We start from the raw sequence: 22,838 nt of genomic DNA on the forward strand, positions 1-22,838 counted from the left end.
AGGTTTCACAAAGTCAGCAGTAAACTGGATGGATAGCCATGTAACAAACAGATGTCGGGCTGTTTGCATTAATGGAGACTTCTCAACTTGTCAGGAGACCAAGTCAGGATTTCCTCATGGGAGCTGCCTGGGTCCGTTGCTCTTCTGTCTCTATACCAAAGACCCGGCTACCACAACTCAACACGCTGATCTGGCCATGTATGCAGACGACACTACACCATTTGCTGCAGCACCCAGTGCTGTAGAAGTAGGAAGTGTTCTTATCTTAAACATTAGAAAACCAAAATCCACTACCCTAGGCCGTCACCGTAAACTATTCTATATGACACGTGTTCACAATTATTACATCGTCAAAGAAGTTCGCCTAGAGTGATTTGAAATTTGTTGCTTACAACAGGATTAAACTTTGGTGGCGGGCTGCGTTTTACGTTGTCTGCCTGAATCTTCATTTTCCAACATTCCCGTAGTTTTTCATGCAATTTAGCCGTCAGGCTGCCATATGCATCTTTGTGCAATAAACCAATACTACTTCTAAATCATGAACCGATATTGGATCTCGCTGTGGTGGGGGGGGGATTAACCCAAGTGACTCAAGCAGAGCTCTTGGGGCTCAGAGTTGATCAACATATCTACTAGAGTTTGCATGAAAACCAAATCAGGAAGAAATACAAATAAACAGACTACAGGTAATTGAAAACCAAGCTGCGAGGTTAGTTGGAAATAAAACACATAGTTCATGAGTCATACACTAAACTGTGCATCAGTGAAGAAAAAGGATGTATATAACAACAATCAGTTCCTTCATAAGTTAGTGACCATTAAATGTCATAAGAATTACAGCCTAAGAACCATGGTCAAAGCACAAAGTCACACCACAAGGTTATCTCAGGGAAGAGGTTACTCACAACCTAAACCCAGAACACATGCATTGACAAGAACATTCTAGTATAGATTTGTGAAAGCCTACAACACACTCACTACCAACATATTCAACCACAACAAAGCAGCATTTAAGATCAAGATAAGGGAATGGACAAAAAAAGAACAGAAAGACAAAAAAATAAAAAATGGTGGTAAAATAAAATTCAGCTTCTTTCTTCATGTCTTCACCCACAACCAACCCTCGAATGCTTCCTAACCTATTCCAAACCTACCCGACCACTAGCCACAGACTGCAGACTCTCTCCTAACCAATTCACAACCATTCGCCGACCTTCTCACGAAATAAATTGGCAAAATCATTGACTACAAGAAAACGAAAGGTCCATTATGTTGAAAATCCCAATGGGCTTAGTGACTTCCCGGCACTTACGGCGGAGGAATTCTGACCATGTCCACGGTACAGAGGCTTCAATTGTTTAAAAACCTCGTGGAACGTCAAAGGGAAATCTTTGAAGATGAGGAAGCCATCGGCCCTCTTGTCGATAGAAAAGACGAAACAGAAGACGAGTTCGACGATTCTGGACGAGACTTGGCTGTTAAGGAGACCATTTCTGGGCCAATATAAGAGTCGTGTGGCCGACCTAATTAAGGGACGAAGATGAAGCATCATTAAGGAATTTTCTGCGGAAATGTTACAGGAGTTGATTGACAGGCTTGGTCCGAGAATCAGCAAGAACGACACCTGGTGGTAAAATGCCTGTCAAATGGTGTAAAGATGGCCAATAGTGCTGCGTCTTTTGGCGACTGGAGATTATTACAGGTCATTGATGTATGAGATTTGAGTGGCAGCCTGCACTATATCAATCTTAGTAAGAGATGCCTGTGAAGAAAACATCGCAGAATATGCCGAAGAGGTTGCTGCTTTGCCTACCACTCAGGACGAATGGCGGTGGAAAGCAGAGGAATTCGGAGCAAGGTGTGGAAATTTCATGATGCACCGGGTGCCTTAGACGGCAAGCATGTCCTGAGTAATTTTTAAAACATTCGGCTGCCGCAGCCAAACTCCAACTGACTCAGCCGAGTACTAGCTAACTCAGCCAAACGCTAGCAGACCTAGATCCCGAATCACTCCTAACCATGGTTGGGGGAGAGTCGGGAGGCCATGCCCGGCTATTTGTAACTGGGGCTTTACTCGTTAAGGATATGCATTTTTTATGTCTATGCAAGAGACACCAGCCTCATCCAGCAAAGAACAACCAGCCTGATCTAGCAGTCTGATCCAGCTAAGAGGACCGAAATTGATCCAGCCAAGAGGATCCAACCCTATTCGATCTCCGACACAATGGCTGGCGGCACATTGAGATTTAATGGACAAGTCAATTTTTTTTAAATGCCGCTATATTCGGGGTTAAATCTAAGAAATACGGGTGTCAATGCAGACGATGTTAACAAAACATATTCAGATATTAATACACGACTGCATTGCACCATTTTTTGGGGACTTTTAAGGATTAAAAAATAAAATGAACCTAATTGATTAAACAGATATACTCTTAAGCTTTTACTTCATTTGCGTTTTTGACATGATTTCAGATCATGCTGCATCTAGGTGCATTGCACACCAGGAAAATGCAATGTTTAACTGGCTAAAGAAAAAGAAGCCGTCGTTGCAGCGTCCTACTAGGCATGAACTGCCGAAATCGGAGGACACTGACAAACCCCGTGCAACAGCAGCGGAAGGTAGCGAAGGAGGTGGTGGATATAATAGAGGTGGGAAAAGGGAACCGCGCGAATTGCGGACCCTGCAATCATGAACAGTAAGCAAAAATTGCCAAGAGTTGCATCGCCATCGGGTCTTTAGAAGACGGCTGATAACATATCAGAATAAGTCGGTTGCCAACTCAAAGATAATGGGCACGCGTGTTTTCTGGTATCGATGTTCCACAGAATACACGGAAATGAATGGCTGATAATCCCTACTCCACAGCATGAATTATGCATATACATGTACAATGTAACGGGGATACATTTATACTGGTAAGTGGAACACAACACGATGCCGTACCATACAAAAAAGTCCTCGCAAAGAAACTTCAATTTAGCTAGGTTACATCCCAGAATGATGATGGGCATGAGAGAAAGAAGAAAACTGGCAAAATCATCAGTGAGTTGAAACCCATTCTGGAAAAATCATTCAGATGCTAGAAGAAACAAAATGTTTGAAGTTTGAGGGTAAGTACCAAAATATGTTCTGCATAGTGTTGATCTGGGTCATGCACCAAATGCCATTGAGCTAAAATAAAAATAAAGCATGCAAGTAACTCTGTCAGTAAATGTTAAAATATTTGGAGTGCTGTTTGGAGGGCTATATGTAATCATTACAAGGGGTAATGTTCTTGTTTAACCCCGGACCGATTTCCAAACAAAAAGGATTGTAATGTTGACAAGCAGGGAAGATATGTAATTACTGCAAACATTAAAATTGAACAAAGAAATTTGTTGTTGTTAATTTTTTGTAATGTGGGTTAGTTTTGTGGCTCAACAACTTTAGAAGATAAAATGCAGCTTGGTATATAATATTGGGTCATGCCGCCAGGACTGCGAGGAGTTTTTGAATGGTATTACTAAGGGCTCTGCTGGTCACTTTCTAGTCTCTTTCGTCATTGTGTGCCCTTTGTTTGGCTAAACAAATTCTTCGAAAAGGCCCTCGTTAGCATATGACTGCAATTTTGAGAATAACATCATGAACAAAATTTATGAACGAAAGGAAAACAGCAAATTAAACAGCATGTTATATCCTATGGCATGCAGAAAGACTTGATTAAGATACCACTTTGTTCCCTCATATACATCTGTATAACAAACTCATATTTAGGTGAGATTTACATTTATATTCAAGGGAAGAAACAGACTTTGTGTCACTTAAATTCCTGAAAGACGTTGGAAATAGCAATGTCGTACCTTATATTGTATTTCATAAGCTATTGTCAGTGCATTGATATTCAATGGATACAGAAGTCTTCCGTGAGAACACCATGCGCCCAATCTATGGGTCTACGTATTTCTTCGACGTGCCCTGCTTTTGTCTTTGCGTTTTGGTTGTAAGTTGGATAATGAAAATGTCTTCTCCATCAATGGACGACAGTGGTTCCTACTACTTCAGTGCATATTCTGAGATCGAGTCTGATGCCGACGAATGGGAGGTTGCCCAGTTGCGACAGGAGCTGCGAGAGGCCAGGGCCACCATTGCTCAGAAGGATGCAGCAATCGAAGTGGCACATATTACTTGGATGAACTTAGCTGATGTAAGTATGTCTTCATAATATCAATCTGTTAAGAACAGTTCCAAAAATGTAGTTATTGTAATCTTATCATTTTTTCAGTACTTGATAATGATGGACATTATCGCCTTTTTTGTCAGATGGCTAGTAAGCCCTTTCAATGTATGCAATATATTGTGTAATAATTGCAACTAAGGTGCTGTTAGATCAGCAAAGTATTGGGCTCCGTGTCTACCCTGTGTCGCAGTGTGAATTTCGCGCCAACAGATCGACGATCGACATGATCTTCTCCCTCCGTCAGCTGCAAGAGAAGTGCAGGGAACAGAACATGCCCCTGTACATAGCATTCATCGACCTCACCAAGGCGTTCGACATCGTAAGCAGAGACGGCCTCTTCAAGATCCTACACAAGATAGGCTGTCCACCAAGGCTACGTATACAGAGCCTCATCGAACCCTTCCACACTAACATAAAGGGGACAGTACTGTACAGTGGCAACCTATCTGAGCCGTTTAACATACGCGGCGGTGTGAAACAAGGCTGTGTTCTGGCCCCCACGCTGTTCGGGATCTTCTTCGCCCTGCTCCTGAAGCAAGCCTTTGGAACAGCAACAGAAGGAATTTACCTCCGCACAAGATGCGACGGCAGACTCTTTAACCTCAACCGCCTCAAGGCCAAAACAAAGGTAAGGGAGTTCTAATGTTCGCTGATGACGGCGGACTTGCAGTTAACACAGAGCAGGGACTTCAGTCCTTGATGGATCGCTTCTCCAGGGCATGCAATAGCTTTGGTCTGATTATCAGCCTTAAGAAGACAGAAGTGCTGGGCCAGGATGTAGAAGCACACCCAGCCATCACTATCGGTGACTATGAACTGAAGGCGGTGAACCACTTCACATATGTCGTGTACACAGCGAGCAGCAATCTTTCCTTGGGCAAGGAGACCGACAAGAGGATTGGAAAGTCAGCAACTACTCTCGCCCGTCTCACCACTCGAGTGTGGGAGATCCCCAAACTCTCTGTCAAGACAAAGATGGCCGTTGACAACGCATGCGTTCTCAGCACACTTCTCTTTGGGAGTGAAACGTGGTAGACCTATGCCAAGCAGAAGAATAGGCTAAGCGTGTATGCGCCGTATCTTTGGCATATCATGGAAGGACAAAGTGACCAACACCGAAGTGCTGTCCCGCGCCGGCCTCCCCACACCATGTTCACCCTGCTCAGGCTGCGCAGACTACGCTGGCTAAGCCACGTCCGTCGCATGGAGGATGGCCGAATCCCCAAAGACCTTCTCTACGGAGAACTGATCTCAGGAAAGAGATGTACCAGGAGGCCACAACTACGTTTCAAAAATATCTGCAAGAGGGACTTGAAGGCTCTAGATATTGATACGGAACACTGGGAGGACCTTGGAAGTGACCGTTCCAGGTGGAGATGCACACTGTCCAGCTCAAATCAGGAGAAACTAGAATGATGCACAGCGCAGAAGAAAAGCGGATCCACAGAAAAGAGCTTTGCAGCAGAACTGAGTCAGCTTACAGATGTGATATTTGTGGCAGAGACTGCCATTCTCGTATGGGGCTGTTTAGTCATAGTCGATGCTGTAGGGCTGTTGTGAATTAGGATTTAACCATGGTCAATACTGACCGACGGAGGCCATATATATACGTATTTCTTCGAAATTTTTAATTGTGTTAAACGTTTGTGCAAATAACACGATGACCTTGGATAGGAATCCATGGACCACGCAAAAGTCAGCCAGCGCCAATGCAACTTCCCACGACTCGGTAGGAAGACACTGAAAAATATTCAAGCAATATACTAGTACGTCTTCCCAACAGCGTGGCCGCGGCTAGCAAACGGCGTGTGGGAAGATAGCACTCAAAGGCACCACAAAAGACAAAGCAGGGCCAGACAGTCACTATGTGCCACAAATTCAAAATATATCGTACGAAACGGCACTCAAGGCTCTGCACACAAGTCAGAGCTAAACAGCTGCTACATGCTTCAACTCAAAAAAATATCACGCAAAAAGGCACTGCACAGGACACGGCAGAGCCAAACGACCGCTTTTGAGAGAGAATGTCTCCCTAATCGGTGAACAGAGACACCGGTGGAAATTTCCACTCAGTAATAGTAACGTGTCTAAAACGCCCCCCTTTGAAATGCAAATAAGGGAGACAATGCAAATGAAGAACCGTCTGGAAACACTAGGCTCTGAAAATGCGGCGAAATCCCAGACTATAAACTAACTCATGACTCAAAAAAGACAACGCATTCAAAGATGTGGCAGTAGCACAACTATGACTTAAACCACAGCCCAAAAGAAGTAAGTAAAGATGGCCAGGCTGTACCCATAGCTGGGCATGTCTGGGCAGCGTCCACATGGACGCTACCTTTAGCTTGAATTACCCCACCAGCCTTGAAAATTGGGCACGTACACCGAAATAAAGAACAACAGGAGGCTGTAAACAAAATGATTATAGCCTCAATCGCTCAAGCAGAGCCAAACTTAAGAGCAAAAACCACCACAGACCAGGAGCAACACGTCAGTTGTGCAATATCTGCCAGGTAAGTGGACACACAGCATGTCCTCCAAGACGTTCACCGGCGAATGGTGGAAATTTCCACTGGTGACCGGAGCGTTCTCTTTATATCAATCCGCATCGACATCAGGTCAAATTTGAAAATCAAAATCAAACGCAAAGACACTTTCAGACACTAGCATTAAAAACCTTAAACGCGTATAAAGCATGTAAAACAATAAAATACATTCTGTTTGTTTGTTTGTTTATTTGTTATGATGTTGACTTTTATTTATCTAGTGACTTATCTATTTTCTGTTGGCACATGGATATGTACCACCGAGGACAGTGCTTAAGACTGACGTACGTACGTGTGGGCCAGCTCACTTTATCTATGGGGTTAACATCAAACTGGGAATAAAAGGAAATATTTTATGTCAGGGTAATGAACTGATAAAATGGCAGCCTTTGTAGGTATTATGAATGACTGTAAAGTAGTTTTATTTATAACAAGTCAATGAAAAGGATAATCCAATCATATACTGTTATACTATCCTGTGATAGGCCGGCCCGTCTGGAAAAACAAATCAAATGAAATCAACAATTTGGCAGGTTTTCAGCCACTTTGTCATTGGTTGAACCGCGGATTGTCATGTTCTTATTGGCCGAACTGATAAATATGACTGACCGCTTGTCAATGTTCATTAGACGCTCACAGGTGTCAGCCGGGGATGTTGTATCACTATCTTCGGCGGAATGATGTCCTACTGCGACAGAAAATAGGCCCTGGCATAATCAAGATCATTAAAAGTTAAGCCAAGATTTTGGATCTGGTGACTTACACTTAAATATATCTCGTCTATTTCTATGTGCTAAAGTCCAAATTTTGTTCTTCATATTGACAAAAAGAGCCAAAACGATGCAATGCGGATGAATACAACAAGGACGCTTCGGCAGCATGGGATTTTACGCCAGTGTAGCTTTCACATTGTGGCGTGGGGTTGTAGTGCAAGCTTGGCCTTTCGTCCGACTCTTTTAGCACCACAGATACTAAGCTTGAACCATGTAAACTGCTTTCTGTAACGGTTATTGTCAAAGGTCAGCTATAATTTGTGAGTTGAGAATTGTCCTTGCTGAGTTAGAATTCTTTTTGAGGGCCTCTTGCATTTACCTTTGTTGGAAATCCAGCTCGACTCAGTCATGCCCACCCCACAACCACTGCTCTCCAGCACAACTGAGCTGTGCCTTTAATCTTGTCGGAGCATGTAAATGTTTTTTTTTTCGCCCAACCTTGTGCTTCGTTAGTAGTTTTATGGTTACTATTTCATTAAGGATGTTAATAGGAACTGGTACAAATTTGGTCCTTAGTTAAGAGTGGAACTACCTGGAATTGTGGCGAAACAAAGAACGTTATTCTCTTGACTACATGCATGGGAAGGGAGCAGGACGTCTATTTCTTATCGTAATGTGTTGGCGCATCTTTTTTCTTCAGCAAGCTTTTGGGGTTACTTACCCGGCAGAGATTAATTATCATACATTCTAATGCATACATATATCATCAGTTTGCTTCATGCCCCCGTGAATAGTCTTGTCTAGGTGTCCATTCTTTAGTTTTTAACTCTATGTGAAATCAGAGTTTTGTGGTCCATTGTTTGCGACCCCCACCTGTTTGAGCCGATTGAGTTAGGCTATCATTAAGGAGTCACTGAGGTTTAAACTCAGATTTGAGTTTGCTCGGCTTGGGGCCCATGCTTTTTCTGCAGCCTCGTGCAGCCCCGTGCACTGGGCCAGAGTGCGGGCAGGATGTTTGCATCCGAGTTTTTAGCTGACATTGTTGTACTCGTAGTTGTAGGGAGTCTTTTCTTTGTTGAAATCGGTTGGTTTCTTTTGATGTTTCAAGTTGGCAGAAGTGGGATGGTGGGTGCACACAGACAATAACATGTCGCGGGTAGCTTGGCATGTCCTTTTTCTGTTGTTCTCTCTATCCAAGTCTTGTTGAGGTGGTAGTATTTCTTCTTAATTGATTTTTTGTTATACTCAAAATTTTAATTTTAAAGACGGGTCAGGCTTTTTTGGTTTCAAAACAGTAATTTTAGGAGTTCCCCATTTGGGTTATTTTCTCTTCTTTGTCACTATTAGGCCTTTCCCGCAGGGTTTTTGTCCTCCAGTGTATTTATTTGTTTATATTTGCGTGGTAAACATTGACAGTTCCCTCTTCGAAAAATATTTCATATCACTCACATTTTCTGCGAGCAATGGCTTGTTTTTCTCAAGATTTTCCTTCAGAGCCTGAGGTGTCTCGGGCAAAATCAATTGGAAATAATAACCAATGGGGTCTGGAATCTTCTTCTTTTTCATTTTCTTCTTAGATTTCTTAGAGGAGGAAGGAGGAGGCAATTGCTCTGAACTGGACTCATACTCTACATCCTCCTCTACACCCGCTAAGTTTTATCCCCCCTCCAAATAAGGCATGCTACCAGTCACCGATGAAGCGTCCTCCTCTTCAAGGTTGGCAGACTGAGACCGAACCTTGGCAACGTCAAAAACTCCATCATTGTCACAGAGACGCATGATCCTCTCTAGCTCTAGCTCCTTGCTCATCAGGCTGGGTGTTTCACCTGCCAGGGTTCCTTGTCGCCATTGTTTTTGTTCGACGCCTCGTAAGATTTTAGTTTTTGGTGGGCAAGTAGAGACACCGGCAGACATAGAGAGTTAGTATATAAAATATCCCGCGTCACCATAGAAAAGTCTTTCGGCAGCCCATCTGAACCTGGACATTTGTTATTTTCCATCTGCTTCAATGCAGAATGGAATTTAGAACAAGAAAGACTCACCTTGACGTGGGATATTTGGGGTCAGGATTTGTGTTCTGTTTTGTTAGAGGGACTCGAATAGGATTCTCTGTGTCCTTCTCAAAACCTATATGAAATTCATTATTGCAGAAAAAATGTAACCCGGCTGATCCGAAGAATAAACGTCCTATTTCCTCTGTCCGACAATAGGAGACCTCTTCTCACACAATAGTCCCACAGACGGATAGCGAGGTCTGACATGGGGCGTGTTTTGGTGGTTCATGTATGCCACTACTGTGTTGTTGTCCGATTTCACTCGAACCGTGCGGTTCAGTACGTTTTCTTTGCAGAATGATTTTACGACCAGAAAGGCCGCCATCATCTCTAGCTGGGTTATGTGCTGGCGTTTTTCCGCGTGCGACCACGGTCGGACCACCGGTACTTATTCCGTGCGAAAAGGCACCCCAGCCAACTTGTGATGCGTCGGTTTCTCTCACTACGTCGCCCTCTTGACAGTGGATTAGGCGGTGATTGTACTGATATAGACAGTCTCTCCACCAAACCAAGTCGCTACGTGCATCCTCTGTCAAAGTCACCGGTGCCTGCCAGCGCCTCCCGTTTCCTGTAGGGATGCAATGAGAAGCATCTGCAAGATTCTGAAATGCAAGGGACCTTAGATCACCGACATAGACGCTGCTTGAAATTTGCCAATCGCACTTGCTAGTTCCCGGGCAGAAAACGCACAGGACTGTAGCATAGACCTTGCTAACTCAATCAATCCTTGTAGTCTGTCATCTGACAGGAACACACCAACTGAATCTAGGCCTGATCCAAAAAATTAATTAGCTGTGTAGGTAATAAGATAGATCCACCTAAATTGAGAATAAACCCTACATGGACAATAAAAGTCTCTCGTTGAGAACGTATTTTGACGACAGCGTACCTCATTATTTGCCATTACTAACATGTCATTTAGATACACTATAAGTCTGATTCATGTACGTCTCAGGTGTGAAACCTCTACTTTCAATAGCTTCGTAAACACTCCCGGCGCTGTGGACACGCCCAACAGAATACAGACGAAAGAATAGAAACGATTTTCCGTGCACACGTGAGAAATCTTTGGCGGCTTGCATGAGTCGGCACTGTAAAGTATGCATTCGTTAAATCTATTTTACAAAAAAAATCTCTGGACGCACTTAATCCTGTACTACGGACAGATTTTCCATTTTGAGCCTTGGAATGTAAAGGCACTTGTTCAGCGGCCTTAGATTTATCACCGGCCTGAGGCCACCTGTCTTCTTGGGCACTGTGAGTAGCCTAAGAATAAAAAGATCTGAACTGAAAGGTACCTTTTTAAATGCGCCTTTCAACAACAAAATCTCTACTTCTGAATAAAGAGTTAACTCCTGCTCTGGAGTCATGGCAACATTCCAAGGAATACTACTCCGAACTAGTGGCGACCTAAACCCCTCCATGATCACCGTGTCCGAAGTTAACTTAGGCCAAACCGGCAAAAAATGTTTCCGACGATCCTGTCAGCGGCTTTGACCAATCGTTTTGAAAACAGTTATGTCCACATTAGTTCATTCTCATCAGCCTTGTTTAGTTCCTGGTAGGTCAATTCATAATAACATTCTTTTTCTTTCTTGTTGTTGTTGGTTTAATGGACAACTTGGGTTCGTAAAAGACGTCCAGGGGTAGTAGTGCACTTATTGGCGTTTCCTCAGGTGGCCTGCGACCTCCTCTCTGAACTTTGCCACCTCTAGTTCCTGTGTTACTGAGTATGGTAATGAGTTCCAATCTGCGGCTGTTCGTGGAAAATAGGAGAATCAGGAGCAGTCTTTGTTGGAAACCGTTCTGGTTTGAACGCAAAAGTTTGTCCATATCTGGACGCACTCTGTTCAGCAGCAGGCTGTTGTATGCCTTAGAGGCCACTTGTGTCAGAGAGATGCCCCTGTAGTTGTCAGGGAGTGTGAAATTTCCCTTCTTTGGGATGGGTACAATTCCCGAGAGACCCCACTTTGAGGGTCTATGACCAGCCAATGTCTGGTTGCAAAATAAGGTGAGATGCTCGCAGACATTTGGGAGTCTCCACAGTTCAACATGTAAACCATCCATCCCAGCAGCTTTTCTTGCTCGCATCTGGCTAAGAACAGTGTCTACTTCCTCCTGCGAGAATGGACTGCAGCTAAAATTGTCATTAGCATCAAACACTTCTGTAATTTACGATACGGTACTGGACTGTGGGTGTCCCAAGAAAGGAGCTAAGAAAAGTGATTTTTCTAAGCATTGAGCCTGTCTTCACCTTGTATGAATGTAATCCCTGACCTCTGCCAGAAAGCTCACGTACTAGATTCCATGCCTTCAAATGGTCTGCGGCTGAGACTGATTAAAAGGCTTGGAGTGTTTTGACGACTCGGTCATCCTCCCACCTGTCATGTGTGTGTTTCAGCTAAGTCTGAGCTGCTTGGAGGGTCTTGGTGGAAGAGCGAAGGGTGAGACTGAGACCGTTGGTATCAATCAAGATTCAAATGTACAAGATGTATAGCATTCCTTAATCTTAACATAGCCCTTCAAGTTACTGCATGAAGTAAGTTCAAAAACTACAGAACCAAGAACATCAAATGGCATTGGCTCTTGTATTAGTGTATTGTCGGCAATTGTAGTGAAAGGCACGCCTTGGGTACACTGTCTAGCGTTGATACAAAAGTGTACAAAGATTTGAAGTGTTTATGACACCAAAAAAAAAAACTTTTTTATTATCTGAACAAGAATGCTATCATTCAATGAATATAAAAATTCACAATCAAGTACCCTTATGATTGATCTTACAATATCAACACAACATAATGACAAACCCCACTGTCTCTTGTTAGAACCTATAGATCGTAATTCCATAGGTAACTTCACAATCTAAAGCAATTCATGAAAGAAAGTACAACAAATATTAATTTGCTTCTTCTGATATTTAGATTTCAAGTATATTTTTAATACTAGAGTAAAATATCACATAATTCAAAAATATCTAGGTGCACCCGTGCACCCACCGTCAAAATTAGGTGCACAGCTCTAAGTATGGGGCACAATGCAACCAGTATTACTAGCCCTGAAAATGGACCAGAAGTGCCCTAATATGAATTGTTCTAAGATTACCCAGTTTATAATTCAATATTGGTTTGCCCTTGGCTTTTAGAAATACTGGTCTTTGGTATAAGACTAATGGAGCAACACAAAATGTTAAATCAGAACCGTGTTTGTTCAGCTTATGATGTCAGGTCCACTACTGCCACTGTCTTTCCTGCCTTCTGCTGATTTCCTCTGCCTGGGAAAAGTGCACCTGGTCCAAAAACGAAGCATTTTTAGTAACTAAAACTAGTAACAACTACATTTACAATAATACAACTTGTTGATAATAAGAATTCAACATATCTACAGTAGAATTACCACATTAAAAGTTAATAGATAAGACTGGTTAACTTATTAATACTACTTCATTTGTTCACGGGTACAGATCGACATGTTCTACGCTACAAGTACATACAGTATACATGCCAACTTAACGTAATAAAAACACTACAATTACTAGTATACTGCGATTCCTCATCTCTCCCAAGTTGTTGCAGCCGCATCAAAGTCAAACATATCAATGTGTGGTCCAACAGTTCTGATTGTCAGCAGCTGGTTCAGTGTCTCATTCTTGAAGCTGCTCCGCAGACGAGTCTTGACCCTCTTCAGGATGGGAAAGTCTCCCTCACTGTGGGCAGTACTGACTGGGATCACCATCAGCACTGATGCCAACAGCTTCATGCTTGGGTACAGCTCTGCCAGGGTGGCGTCTGTCAGAAGGAGTTGTACTAGCTGCTCCTGAGACAAGTAACGGTTCTGCGTAATGTACTCACCTAGTCCCCACCGCTCATCACAGAGTCAACATTCCACCCAATTCCACAACCGTAATGTGCCAAATAGGATAACACAGTATTTTTGGATCCCAACAAAACCTATCCCTGTGTAACAATTATTCTGATACAAAAGTTTCTTAATCTATCACATTCCCAAAACATCTATTCATAATATTCAATTTCATCCGATAGAGCTGTAAATATTTCCTGGCATATTTCTTACGTTTAATTTACTAAGCAAATGATGTATCATAGAATAATTTAAAGTTAATTCACGCAACTTATAGTGCTTGGTTACACGTTTGGAACTTCCATATTCTTCCCAGTCAAGATTGGTGATTACTGAATCCTAAGAATCCTGGGAAGGTTTTACAGTGGTATGAGACACAACAGTTGAATACAAACGTCTACTAGTGTGTATCGGCTATTTTACACTTCAAATTATTTTAAGGCATGGATTAACTGTATTTTCTTAAATAAGTCATCACAGCTCTATTGACATTTTACTCACATGGCCAGTTATTTTTGACAATGAGTCTCCAGCAACACGACAACAATCTACACAATCTGTTGGGGTCCTATGAAGTTTTCATAATCCTTTGGACCCAAGAAGCTTGTAGAATGTTACATTCTGCGTGTATATCTAACCTCTTTAATTAACTCTTTATGCTGGTACTCCAAATATAATTCTTCTTCTTTCTTTATTCTTTATTTCGGGCATAAAAAACAAGCCCATAGGTACACAATACATATTTAAAAGAGCTATAGGCTTAACACAAACACCAAATGACATAAAAACACAAAGAGGTTTAAAACCAAACTAGATGCACAATAGGCCGTACACATTACGGAAATATGAGTTCCTGTAGTAGGCGTCAGATACTAACAGGCTCCTGATCAAACGGTTCTCTGACAAGCGTAATCTATTCAAATAATGCTTTCCTTTTTATGTAATTCGTTTTCTTATCCCGAATGAAAAAAGACACATACTTACTCTATATTTTTCCACATAAGGAAAGAACTATGGTGCAGCAAACCTAAAGATTTGATGGCGGTTTCCGGCCAGAATAGGAACCGTTCCACATGGCTTTGCATTTCTCCATATTAAGCGTCGGACTAGCCACAAACCTGGAGTCAATTACAGCCTCAAACGCATTTCTGATGGATTCTACAACTGAGAGGAAAAGAGTGGCGTCGTCCGCCACCTGGCTATTTTTCATATATCTTTCTATCTTATCGTCCATTCTAGTTTTAGTTGCTAGAATTTTAATATCAAAACTTGCATTTTACAATGAAATTTAAATATAGGACTACTTCTGGCGTGTTGTAGAAATTGCAGTTATACATGACGTCCTGCATCAAACGTACGTTATGGCCAATTGACCTTGACTTTATATGCGCAGTCTGATCTTCTAGTATGAGTTTCGGAAGGACATCTTGCAATCATTTGGCTAAAGTTGCTACCAGTATTTGATAATCCGTATTTAATTACTGATAGGTCTTTAATTTGCTATATCAATTTTGTCATTTTTTTATATGAGTTTTAGAATGGCCCTTCGTTGGGTGACGGAAAGGCAGTTGTTTTCGATATATTACTTCAAAGATTCAATGAATTCCAATGACCTTCTCCACCACCGAGGTTAAACAATCTGGCCGGTAGTTATCCAGGATTTTATAACATCCTTTTTGAAGAGAGGCGTGACTTGGCCTATTTTCCAGTTATCGGATAGTTTGCCTTCGTTGAAGGATCTTTTGTAAATAATCTGGAGCGATACTGCCACTTTGTCAGCCAATTCTTTCAGGTCTCGTGCATGTATGTTATCTGGTACCATACATTTGTTTGATTTTAGGTTCCTCAGTCTCTTGTCTAATTCCGTCTTGTGTTAGTTCCATGTACTTACGACACTCAGGATGTTGGGTATTTCAGAAGTTCTCCCTTTGTAAAGCTGTTGACGAAAAAAAATGGTCAAGACTTCCACTTTTTCAGTGGACCGCTGCTCGCTACAATCCCCACAATGACGTAAAAGCCATTGGCACAGGATACTGTAGGTAGGTCGATCTTAAGTCGAATTGATAAGCATTTAGTATGATGACAAACGGATAGATATGCATCTACATGGCCTGTACCTTTGTCTCAGTTAGTCTACAGATTTGTCCAAAGTTATAGAAAACCCTATACCTAGATGTAGCAAACCTTATATTCTACAGTGCGAAAACAAATGTGTCTGTCATTTTAGAGTGTGAATTGATATACCGTTTGTGTATTTTCATATTAGATTTCATAGATTAAAGAGATGGTAGATATTTCTATATTTGAGGGCTACACGTGTACGAGTTGTCGAAGTTACGTACTCAAAGCGTATACCGCCTTCATCCTAAAATGGCGGATGGGTGGCCCTTGGGTCACACGTGGACCTGGTGCACGCAGCTAACTGACCTGATCACTTTTTTCAAGATACAAGATACAAGATAACTTTATTGGAAATCGCAGTGTTGCCACTGAATTAAAACCAATTTACAAACATATCAATCATCAATCAATCAAAACAAGTTCAAGTTGTGTAGACGGCGCAATGCTGTCCGATAGCATGCGTATTCGTAAGACCTTAAAACTGGCATATTTAAAATAAGTGTATCTTGTTGCATACAAAGTTGGACACATTTACAAGAAAACGAGTCACTGATCGTACTTGTTGATAAGGCGGGTCATGTATGGAATGCAGGAGTTCAAGTACCGGTTACGTTAGTTTTTACTTTCGGACAGTTCAGTTTGTGATTGTTCCTAGTCACTCTGCCAGTGATCTGAGCCCTAGGTGGTGGCAACCAGTCCCTGAACTCAGAGTCCATCAGGGATCTAGCGAACTTCAGGCACAACTGTGCACGTCTGGCGGCGAGGGTTGAAAGTCCAAGGTGTTCAAGTGCGTGTTGATAACCGGTGTAGTCATTGCCCATGATGGTGCGGCACGCCCTTTTCTGCAAACGTTCTAGTTGGTCAGACTGGCGCTTGGTCAGGCCGGAGTTCCAGACGGGGACGGCATACTCCAACATTGGCCTGATGTAGCCAATATAAATCACTACCAAGTCCCCTTGAGGTAGGTTGAACTTCTTCAGTCGTTTGAGAAGAAAGAGTTTTCTGCCCGATTTCGCAGTCATGATGTTCACCTGTTTGTCCCAGTGGAGGTCACTCTGAATGGTAAGACCAAGTACTTTGAGGCACGGGACGATTGCCAGTTCAGTACCGTCAATTCGGAGAGGAGGCGGCGGAGGTGGATTTCTGGCGAAAGTCACGTGCATTGTCAGGCATTTCCCACCATTCAGCAGCATGTAGTTCCTCTGTGTCCACAGGTGTAGGTAATCAAGAGTATTCTGTAGGGTGGGAAGCTCGCGAAGTGTTCTTGTCTCCAGCAAGTTCATGTCATCGACATTTTTCCAGACAGGATGGGTAGTGTCACTTACAGCATCGTCGATGAGGACCAAGAACAGAATAGGGCCAAGTAGAGTCCCCTGGGCAACTCCACATGACAAGGTTTCCCAGTTGGACAGGGACTGGTGGTAGCGCACACGCTGTCTCCTGCCGGAGATGAAACTACATACCCACGGCACCAACTCTGGTCTTAAGCCCATGGACAGAAGCTTGTCAACAACAGTGTTATGGTGGACCCTATCGAAGGCCTTGGAGAAATCCGTGGCTACATTTGTGCTGATAGTTGATGGGATTTCAGCTTCCTTGAAAAGCTTGTCGACCAGGTTAACAAGGGCGTGGACAGTCGAGCGCCCTTTCAGACTGCCAAACTGTCTCTGGTCAAACGTGATGTCGTCATGTATCCATTTAGTCACGAAGAACTCAGCTATCTTGGCAAACTGTGATGTCAAGGATATAGGTCTCAACTGTTCGAGGTTGGCTGGTTGGGACTTGGGGACAGGAACAACCACTGCCTCTTTCCATTGGCTGGGAACTGTGCCTTCTTTGTAGGATGAGTTCAGAACATGACAGAAAGGGGTACTAAGTTCACATGCAAATTCCCGTAGCAACTTAGGCGGGATGCCGTCAGGGCCAGGTGCCTTGTTTGCCTTGACAGCCAACAGTCTCTTGTACACATCCCAGGCATGAAGTGTTGGTAACTGCTGTGTGGCCGGGAGGAAAGACGGCAGCTGGCAGGTGTCCAACGCAGGGAGGGCTTGGGATACTGCGGCGAACTTGGCGTTGATGATGTTCGCCACCGTAGAGTTGTCGACTGTCTCCAATCCGGGAATCACAATCGTACCATCTTGTTTAGTTTTGTTGACCATGCTCATAATTCCCTGGTGCCAACGTCGAGGATCAGAAGCTTTGAGAGTGAAAAACATGGTCTTTGTAGTACGACTTCCTTGCGAGTGAAAGCTCTCTCTGAATACGTTGCGGTAGAACTTCCATACACCTGGGATATTCCTATGGAAAGCTCTCTGTCTCAAGTTGATCAAGTGTTTGATGTTGGAAGTAATCCAGGGCTTAGTTCTAGTCCGGAAGAATGTGTCCATGGCACTTTCCAGCGTCGTATGAAAGGCGTCTGCCTTCGCAACTGCACCGACCGCAGAGTACACTTCAGACCACTGGTGTGACGTAATCCACCTGCCGAACTCGAACATATCTGATTCCCGCAGCTGCCGTACTTGCTTCTTTGCAGGCTTGACCTTGGGTCTGTTGCTCGGAGTCCAGAGGACACAAGAGTGGTCACTGAGACCCAGTGGGGGCAAGATGGAGGGCTGCTCGTACATGTTCTTCATGTTTGTTATTATCAGGTCTAACAGTGCATTTCCTCTAGTGTTGTTTCTCACTACCTGTGATAGATGACCTCCTCTGCAGAGTTCAGAAGTGTTGGCTCTGTTAAAGTCACCGAGCAGTGCAATACCGCAGTCAGGATGCTTAGTATGGAGGTCGTCGGACGTTGTCAACAAGTGCTCGAGTAGTAAGTCTCTATGCGGAGAGTTGGGTGGGGAGTAGATGCCACAGACGATGGCAGCTGACAGTGGTCTTGGTAGGCGATGTGGTCGCGTCCAAACCCATACGCACTCAAGCTTCTGGGGCACAGTGTATTCTGTTAGTTGCCTTGACGGTATGTGTTCTTTCACGTACACAGCAACACCGCCGCCACGTCTGTCTAGTCTGTGCTTGGAATACATGTTAAAACCACTCACCGCGATAGCAGATGCAGGATGCGTGCTTGCTAACCAGGTTTCGGAGATGACTCCAATGTCGACCTGATTGTGAGACAGAGTTGCTTGTAGCTCGTCTAACTTGTTGATGAGAGACCTAGGGTTACACAGGAGCATACGCGGGACGTAGGCCGTTTTCTTTGCAGGGACAGTGGGACTCTGCTGAATGTAGTGAAGTATCCGAAGCATTTCCCAACTATGCAGGTGTGGCTTGTTTTGGTCACTTGTCATGCCTTAAGAGGCATGAATAAGTGAAGACATTGTAATTGGTTGGCGCCCATCCTAAAAACAATGGAGTGGGTCACCTTACACTGCAATGCTCCGGCCAGGCAACTTATATTGATTCACTGGTGCACCTGCCATTAAAGTGCTCCTTGGGAGTCTATAAAACTCCAGACTGATGTTGTCTTTTTTAGGTTGTTTTAACGTCACAACTGTTGCTTTTGCTCTGACCACAGCCGATATCTAACCATACAATGTAAGCGATTAGTTCTTTTTTTTGCTTTGTTCTTCCGCTGACTAATGCTGGGTCCTCCAGTAGCACATTTTTTTGTGTATATGGAAAGTGGGACACAGACACCTTCTTATAAATCCTTCTACCCAGCACCATACTTCCTCTGCTTTAGTACAGGAGAAAAAGATATGTGACAACGTTTTTATTCTTTGCAGCCTGGCCATTGACATTTGTTATCTCTTATGTAGCCCCAGGTATTGAGGAGACTTTTAGTTTTAACTACATTATGTATGATTTTCAAGTTCAAATCCTTGACAGAATTTGGCAACATTTTTCACAATGCACAATCTTCCATATTTTTTTCCCATTCTCCGGAGGAATTCTGATCTACGACGCTTTATGGATTGCCTTCCAATCATGATATATCAGCTGTTCTCCAATCTAATGTTTTGTTTGTTCTGTTAAGAGATTCAACAAGGGCTTTCAAAGAATTTTGTATGGGAGGTCATTCAAGATATGAGGAGCCCAATTGGACCATTCAACATAACCAAGTCTTTTCAAGAATAATCCTAACCAGTATTGTCCTGAAATCATCTGTGTTATTGTATTAGCATTAAACAATTCTTTGAATGTCAGAATAAACATACGCGTTGCTTTCTCCTGTGCATTGACAACACCAAAGCCTCCTTTGCTAAAAACAAGTTAATGCAAAGGTGCTTCTTTCAATTTCTTTGGCATATCTGGCCGGCGTTTTAAAAACTGGGGCTATATGCCAAAGACTTGGAGAAGCAAGTGTATTCAAAATTACAGCTCGGCCTTGAAAGGTTAAATAGTTTCCTTCTCATTTTTTCAGTGTTTCTACAAATTTTGAATTTCTAAATTTCCAATTCATGTTTATAATTCTGTCATTTCCAAAGAAACCACCTGATAACTTTATAGCAGTTGAAGTCCATCTTTTGATAGCCACTTGCTTGTCTTCCCTACATTTACATTTACCAAACCAAAGAGCTTCTGTCTTTCCTTTGTTTAGTTTCGCACCTGTTTCTTTCTACATAGTGAGAATGGAACTATTTGTTGTAAGGATACCATTGGTATCATCTGCATACATTTAGAGTTTTTCTCACTGCCATTAGGTAGATTTAGACCTTTTATTTCGTTATCATTCCGGATCATGCACGCAAGTGGTTCCAAAGCAATGATGAATAATAATGGAGAAAATTAACACCCTTGCATAACTCCTCTTGAAAAAATTACAAATTTCAAGACGTGTTCAAGAAGATTTGTAAGTGCTCGAGACAAAATTTTATATTCAATATTAAGTAAAGAGATAGGTCTTTTATTCTTCACATCTAATGGATCGCCAACTTTATTTATTAGAGTTATCAACCCTCCAAGTTGAAAAGTTGATAATTCCTCCAATCCTTCTTTTAAAAAATCCACAAGATGTTTGCCAATCAAAGGCCAAACATGAACGTTAAATTCTTTGGGAGGTCCATCTTCCCTGGAGTTTTATTGTAACTTAAATCTTTCAATGCTCTTAAAAATAATCACTTGTAAGTGGCCTGTCAATTTGCTCTAAGAGTTTTTTCCTGACCTCCACATCCATTTCGTCCTCAGAAAATAGAGAAGTATAAAAGTGTTAAAACTCCCAGGAGTTCTTCCTGAGATTTGACTTTATTACCATCTTTGTCCCATATTTCTTCTATTATTTTCTTTTTACCTCACTTAATCTCCTTATCTAGAAAAAAAAGCGTTTTACATCTAACTGACAAAACTGACAAAATCTCAAATGTCGCCGTTGAGATTTCAGCTGAACCATTTGAAATGGAAAGAATGGGCTTCCTAAGGTAGGGCTTAAAAGACGGGCGTAGTGTAGGTAAGGGAGGTCCTTGCGCCGTGGCGGGTAGTGGCGGGTACGCCGTTCCGATCCCCAGTTCTTCCTTCAGCAATGAAGATCGCCCTCAACTTACCTAAGTACGAGTCTATTGTCTTGAAGGCGAACCTGGGGGGCAGTTACATTCCGCGGCTCCGGTTTGGCGACGGGGGGAGCTATTTTGGCATTCCTCCCAGTGCCGGATGCTCTTACCGGCTTGGTCCTTCCAGATGAGGAACTTTGCTACGTCCTCTGGTGTGGCCGACTGCAGGGTCTTCGGGCAGTAGAGGGACTCGAGGAAATCCCGGACGCTGCTCGCCAAGGACTACTTTTGTGCCCCGTAGGCTGACGACCGCGCCCGTTGTCGCACCTCCTTCAACCTGGCCTCCAACTTGCCCTCGTCGACATGTACGGTGCCATCTTGCTGGCTCATCTGGCCCCAGAGCTGCCTGTCCATCCCGCACATCTGGCAGAGTTGGAACGTAAAGTCATTCGGATATCCACATACCGAGCATCTCTCCGCCGACATCCACACCTTCGAGGTATTAGAGATCTGTCGAGGCAGAAGCACAAAAGCATTGAGATTCTAGCGGTAGGAATGACCAACTGGAAGACCTAAACCTCTAGCCACGACCTGTCCCAAGGGAACACTAAAATACCCGCGGGTAGAGTGGATCTCGGCGTACGCCCGCGTCCCTAAATGAAGTAACATGGGGATACCTGTTGAAGGGGTGTGGGGGGAACGCATGGCTGCTGTATGTATGCCCAGTGTTAATACTACGACCCAGTGTGGTGAATAATTACGTCCGGGATGAGCGCCGATTACTAGGCGCGCTCCCTATGATTTAACCGCACCTCCTGTTCCCTCACGTCCCCGCTCTTACACGTTCTCGAAATAAAAAGACTGGATACAAACTGTGTGAAACTCCTTTAATGACAAAATGAAAAGAGGGGGAACCATCCGACATGCGAATTTTCTTAGCCTAAACTAACACCAGTAATGACAGGATCCTCAACAACTATCGCCGCTAACGACGAAATCAACTCAGCCTAGTTCCGTCCCTCGAGTCCTTTTCCAACGTGTGGACCCATCCTGTGCTGAGATGGTCTAACTGCATTTACTAATCTTTTGACTAGCTTACAGTTTGAACGCCCAAAGGTCCGAGAACGTCTCTGTCGTCTTCCAGCCTATCACTGCACGAAATGGCCTCGTTTCCCGGCGTATACGTACCGGGATTTTTCTGTATTTTTGTCGGATACTGACGGATACTGACGGATACATGCGGATTCGTGTAAGGTATCCGACTATTTCCGCACCGGTATATGGAATATTTCCTGAAGAATCCGAAAGTAAGGGATTTTCGACGAATACGGAGCCGTACACTGTACGGAAATGCCACCGATCCTGACGGATACGAACAGGATTTTTTCTGTATTTTTGGCGGATACTGACGGATACATGCGGATTCGTGTAACGTATCCGACTATTTCCGCACCGGTATATGGAATATTTCCTGAAGAATCCGAAAGTGAGGGATTTTCGACGAATACGGAGCCGTACACTGTACGGAAATGCCACCGATCCTGACGGATACGAACAGGAATTTTTCTGTATTTTTGGCGGATACTGACGGATACATGCGGATTCGTGTAACGTATCCGACTATTTCCGCACCGGTATATGGAATATTTCCTGAAGAATCTGAAAGTAAGGGATTTTCGACGAATACGGAGCCGTACACTGTACGGAAATGCCACAGATCCTGACGGATGCGTACAGGGATTTGTCTTTATTTTGAAGAAAATGGTGAATACTGACGGATACAGGTAGACCCAACAACGAATCCGTAACGGATCCGACTAAGTGCTTGCATTCCTAATTTAACTATACCCAAAACATCATTTTGAATGACAGGAAGTTGGGGAAAGCCTGTATG

At 43.3% G+C, this 22,838-nt stretch overlaps 1 protein-coding gene across 1 annotated transcript; it reads left to right on the forward strand.

Moving 5' to 3' along the window:
* Positions 1-4,001: 4,001 nt before the first annotated feature.
* LOC136444312 (uncharacterized) lies at positions 4,002-5,255 on the forward strand. The gene is made up of 3 exons (XM_066441823.1): positions 4,002-4,187; positions 4,411-4,848; positions 4,977-5,255. Exons 1-3 carry the CDS (start codon positions 4,002-4,004, stop codon positions 5,253-5,255), a joined length of 903 nt encoding a protein of 300 aa, XP_066297920.1.
* The last annotated feature ends 17,583 nt before the right edge of the window (positions 5,256-22,838 follow it).

Source organism: Branchiostoma lanceolatum, chromosome 11 (genome assembly GCF_035083965.1).
Source record: "Branchiostoma lanceolatum isolate klBraLanc5 chromosome 11, klBraLanc5.hap2, whole genome shotgun sequence".
NCBI lineage: Eukaryota > Metazoa > Chordata > Leptocardii > Amphioxiformes > Branchiostomatidae > Branchiostoma > Branchiostoma lanceolatum.

What these genes read in the sequence shown, in the direction of transcription:
- LOC136444312 (XM_066441823.1), top strand. Translation starts at nt 4,002, where the DNA reads ATGTCTTCTCCATCAATGGACGACAGTGGTTCCTACTACTTCAGTGCA. An exon ending in CTTGGATGAACTTAGCTGAT is followed by an intron (nt 4,188 to 4,410) that starts GTAAGTATGTCT and finishes CCTGTGTCGCAG; the next exon opens with TGTGAATTTCGCGCCAACAG. An exon ending in GCCTCAAGGCCAAAACAAAG is followed by an intron (nt 4,849 to 4,976) that starts GTAAGGGAGTTC and finishes AGCCTTAAGAAG; the next exon opens with ACAGAAGTGCTGGGCCAGGA.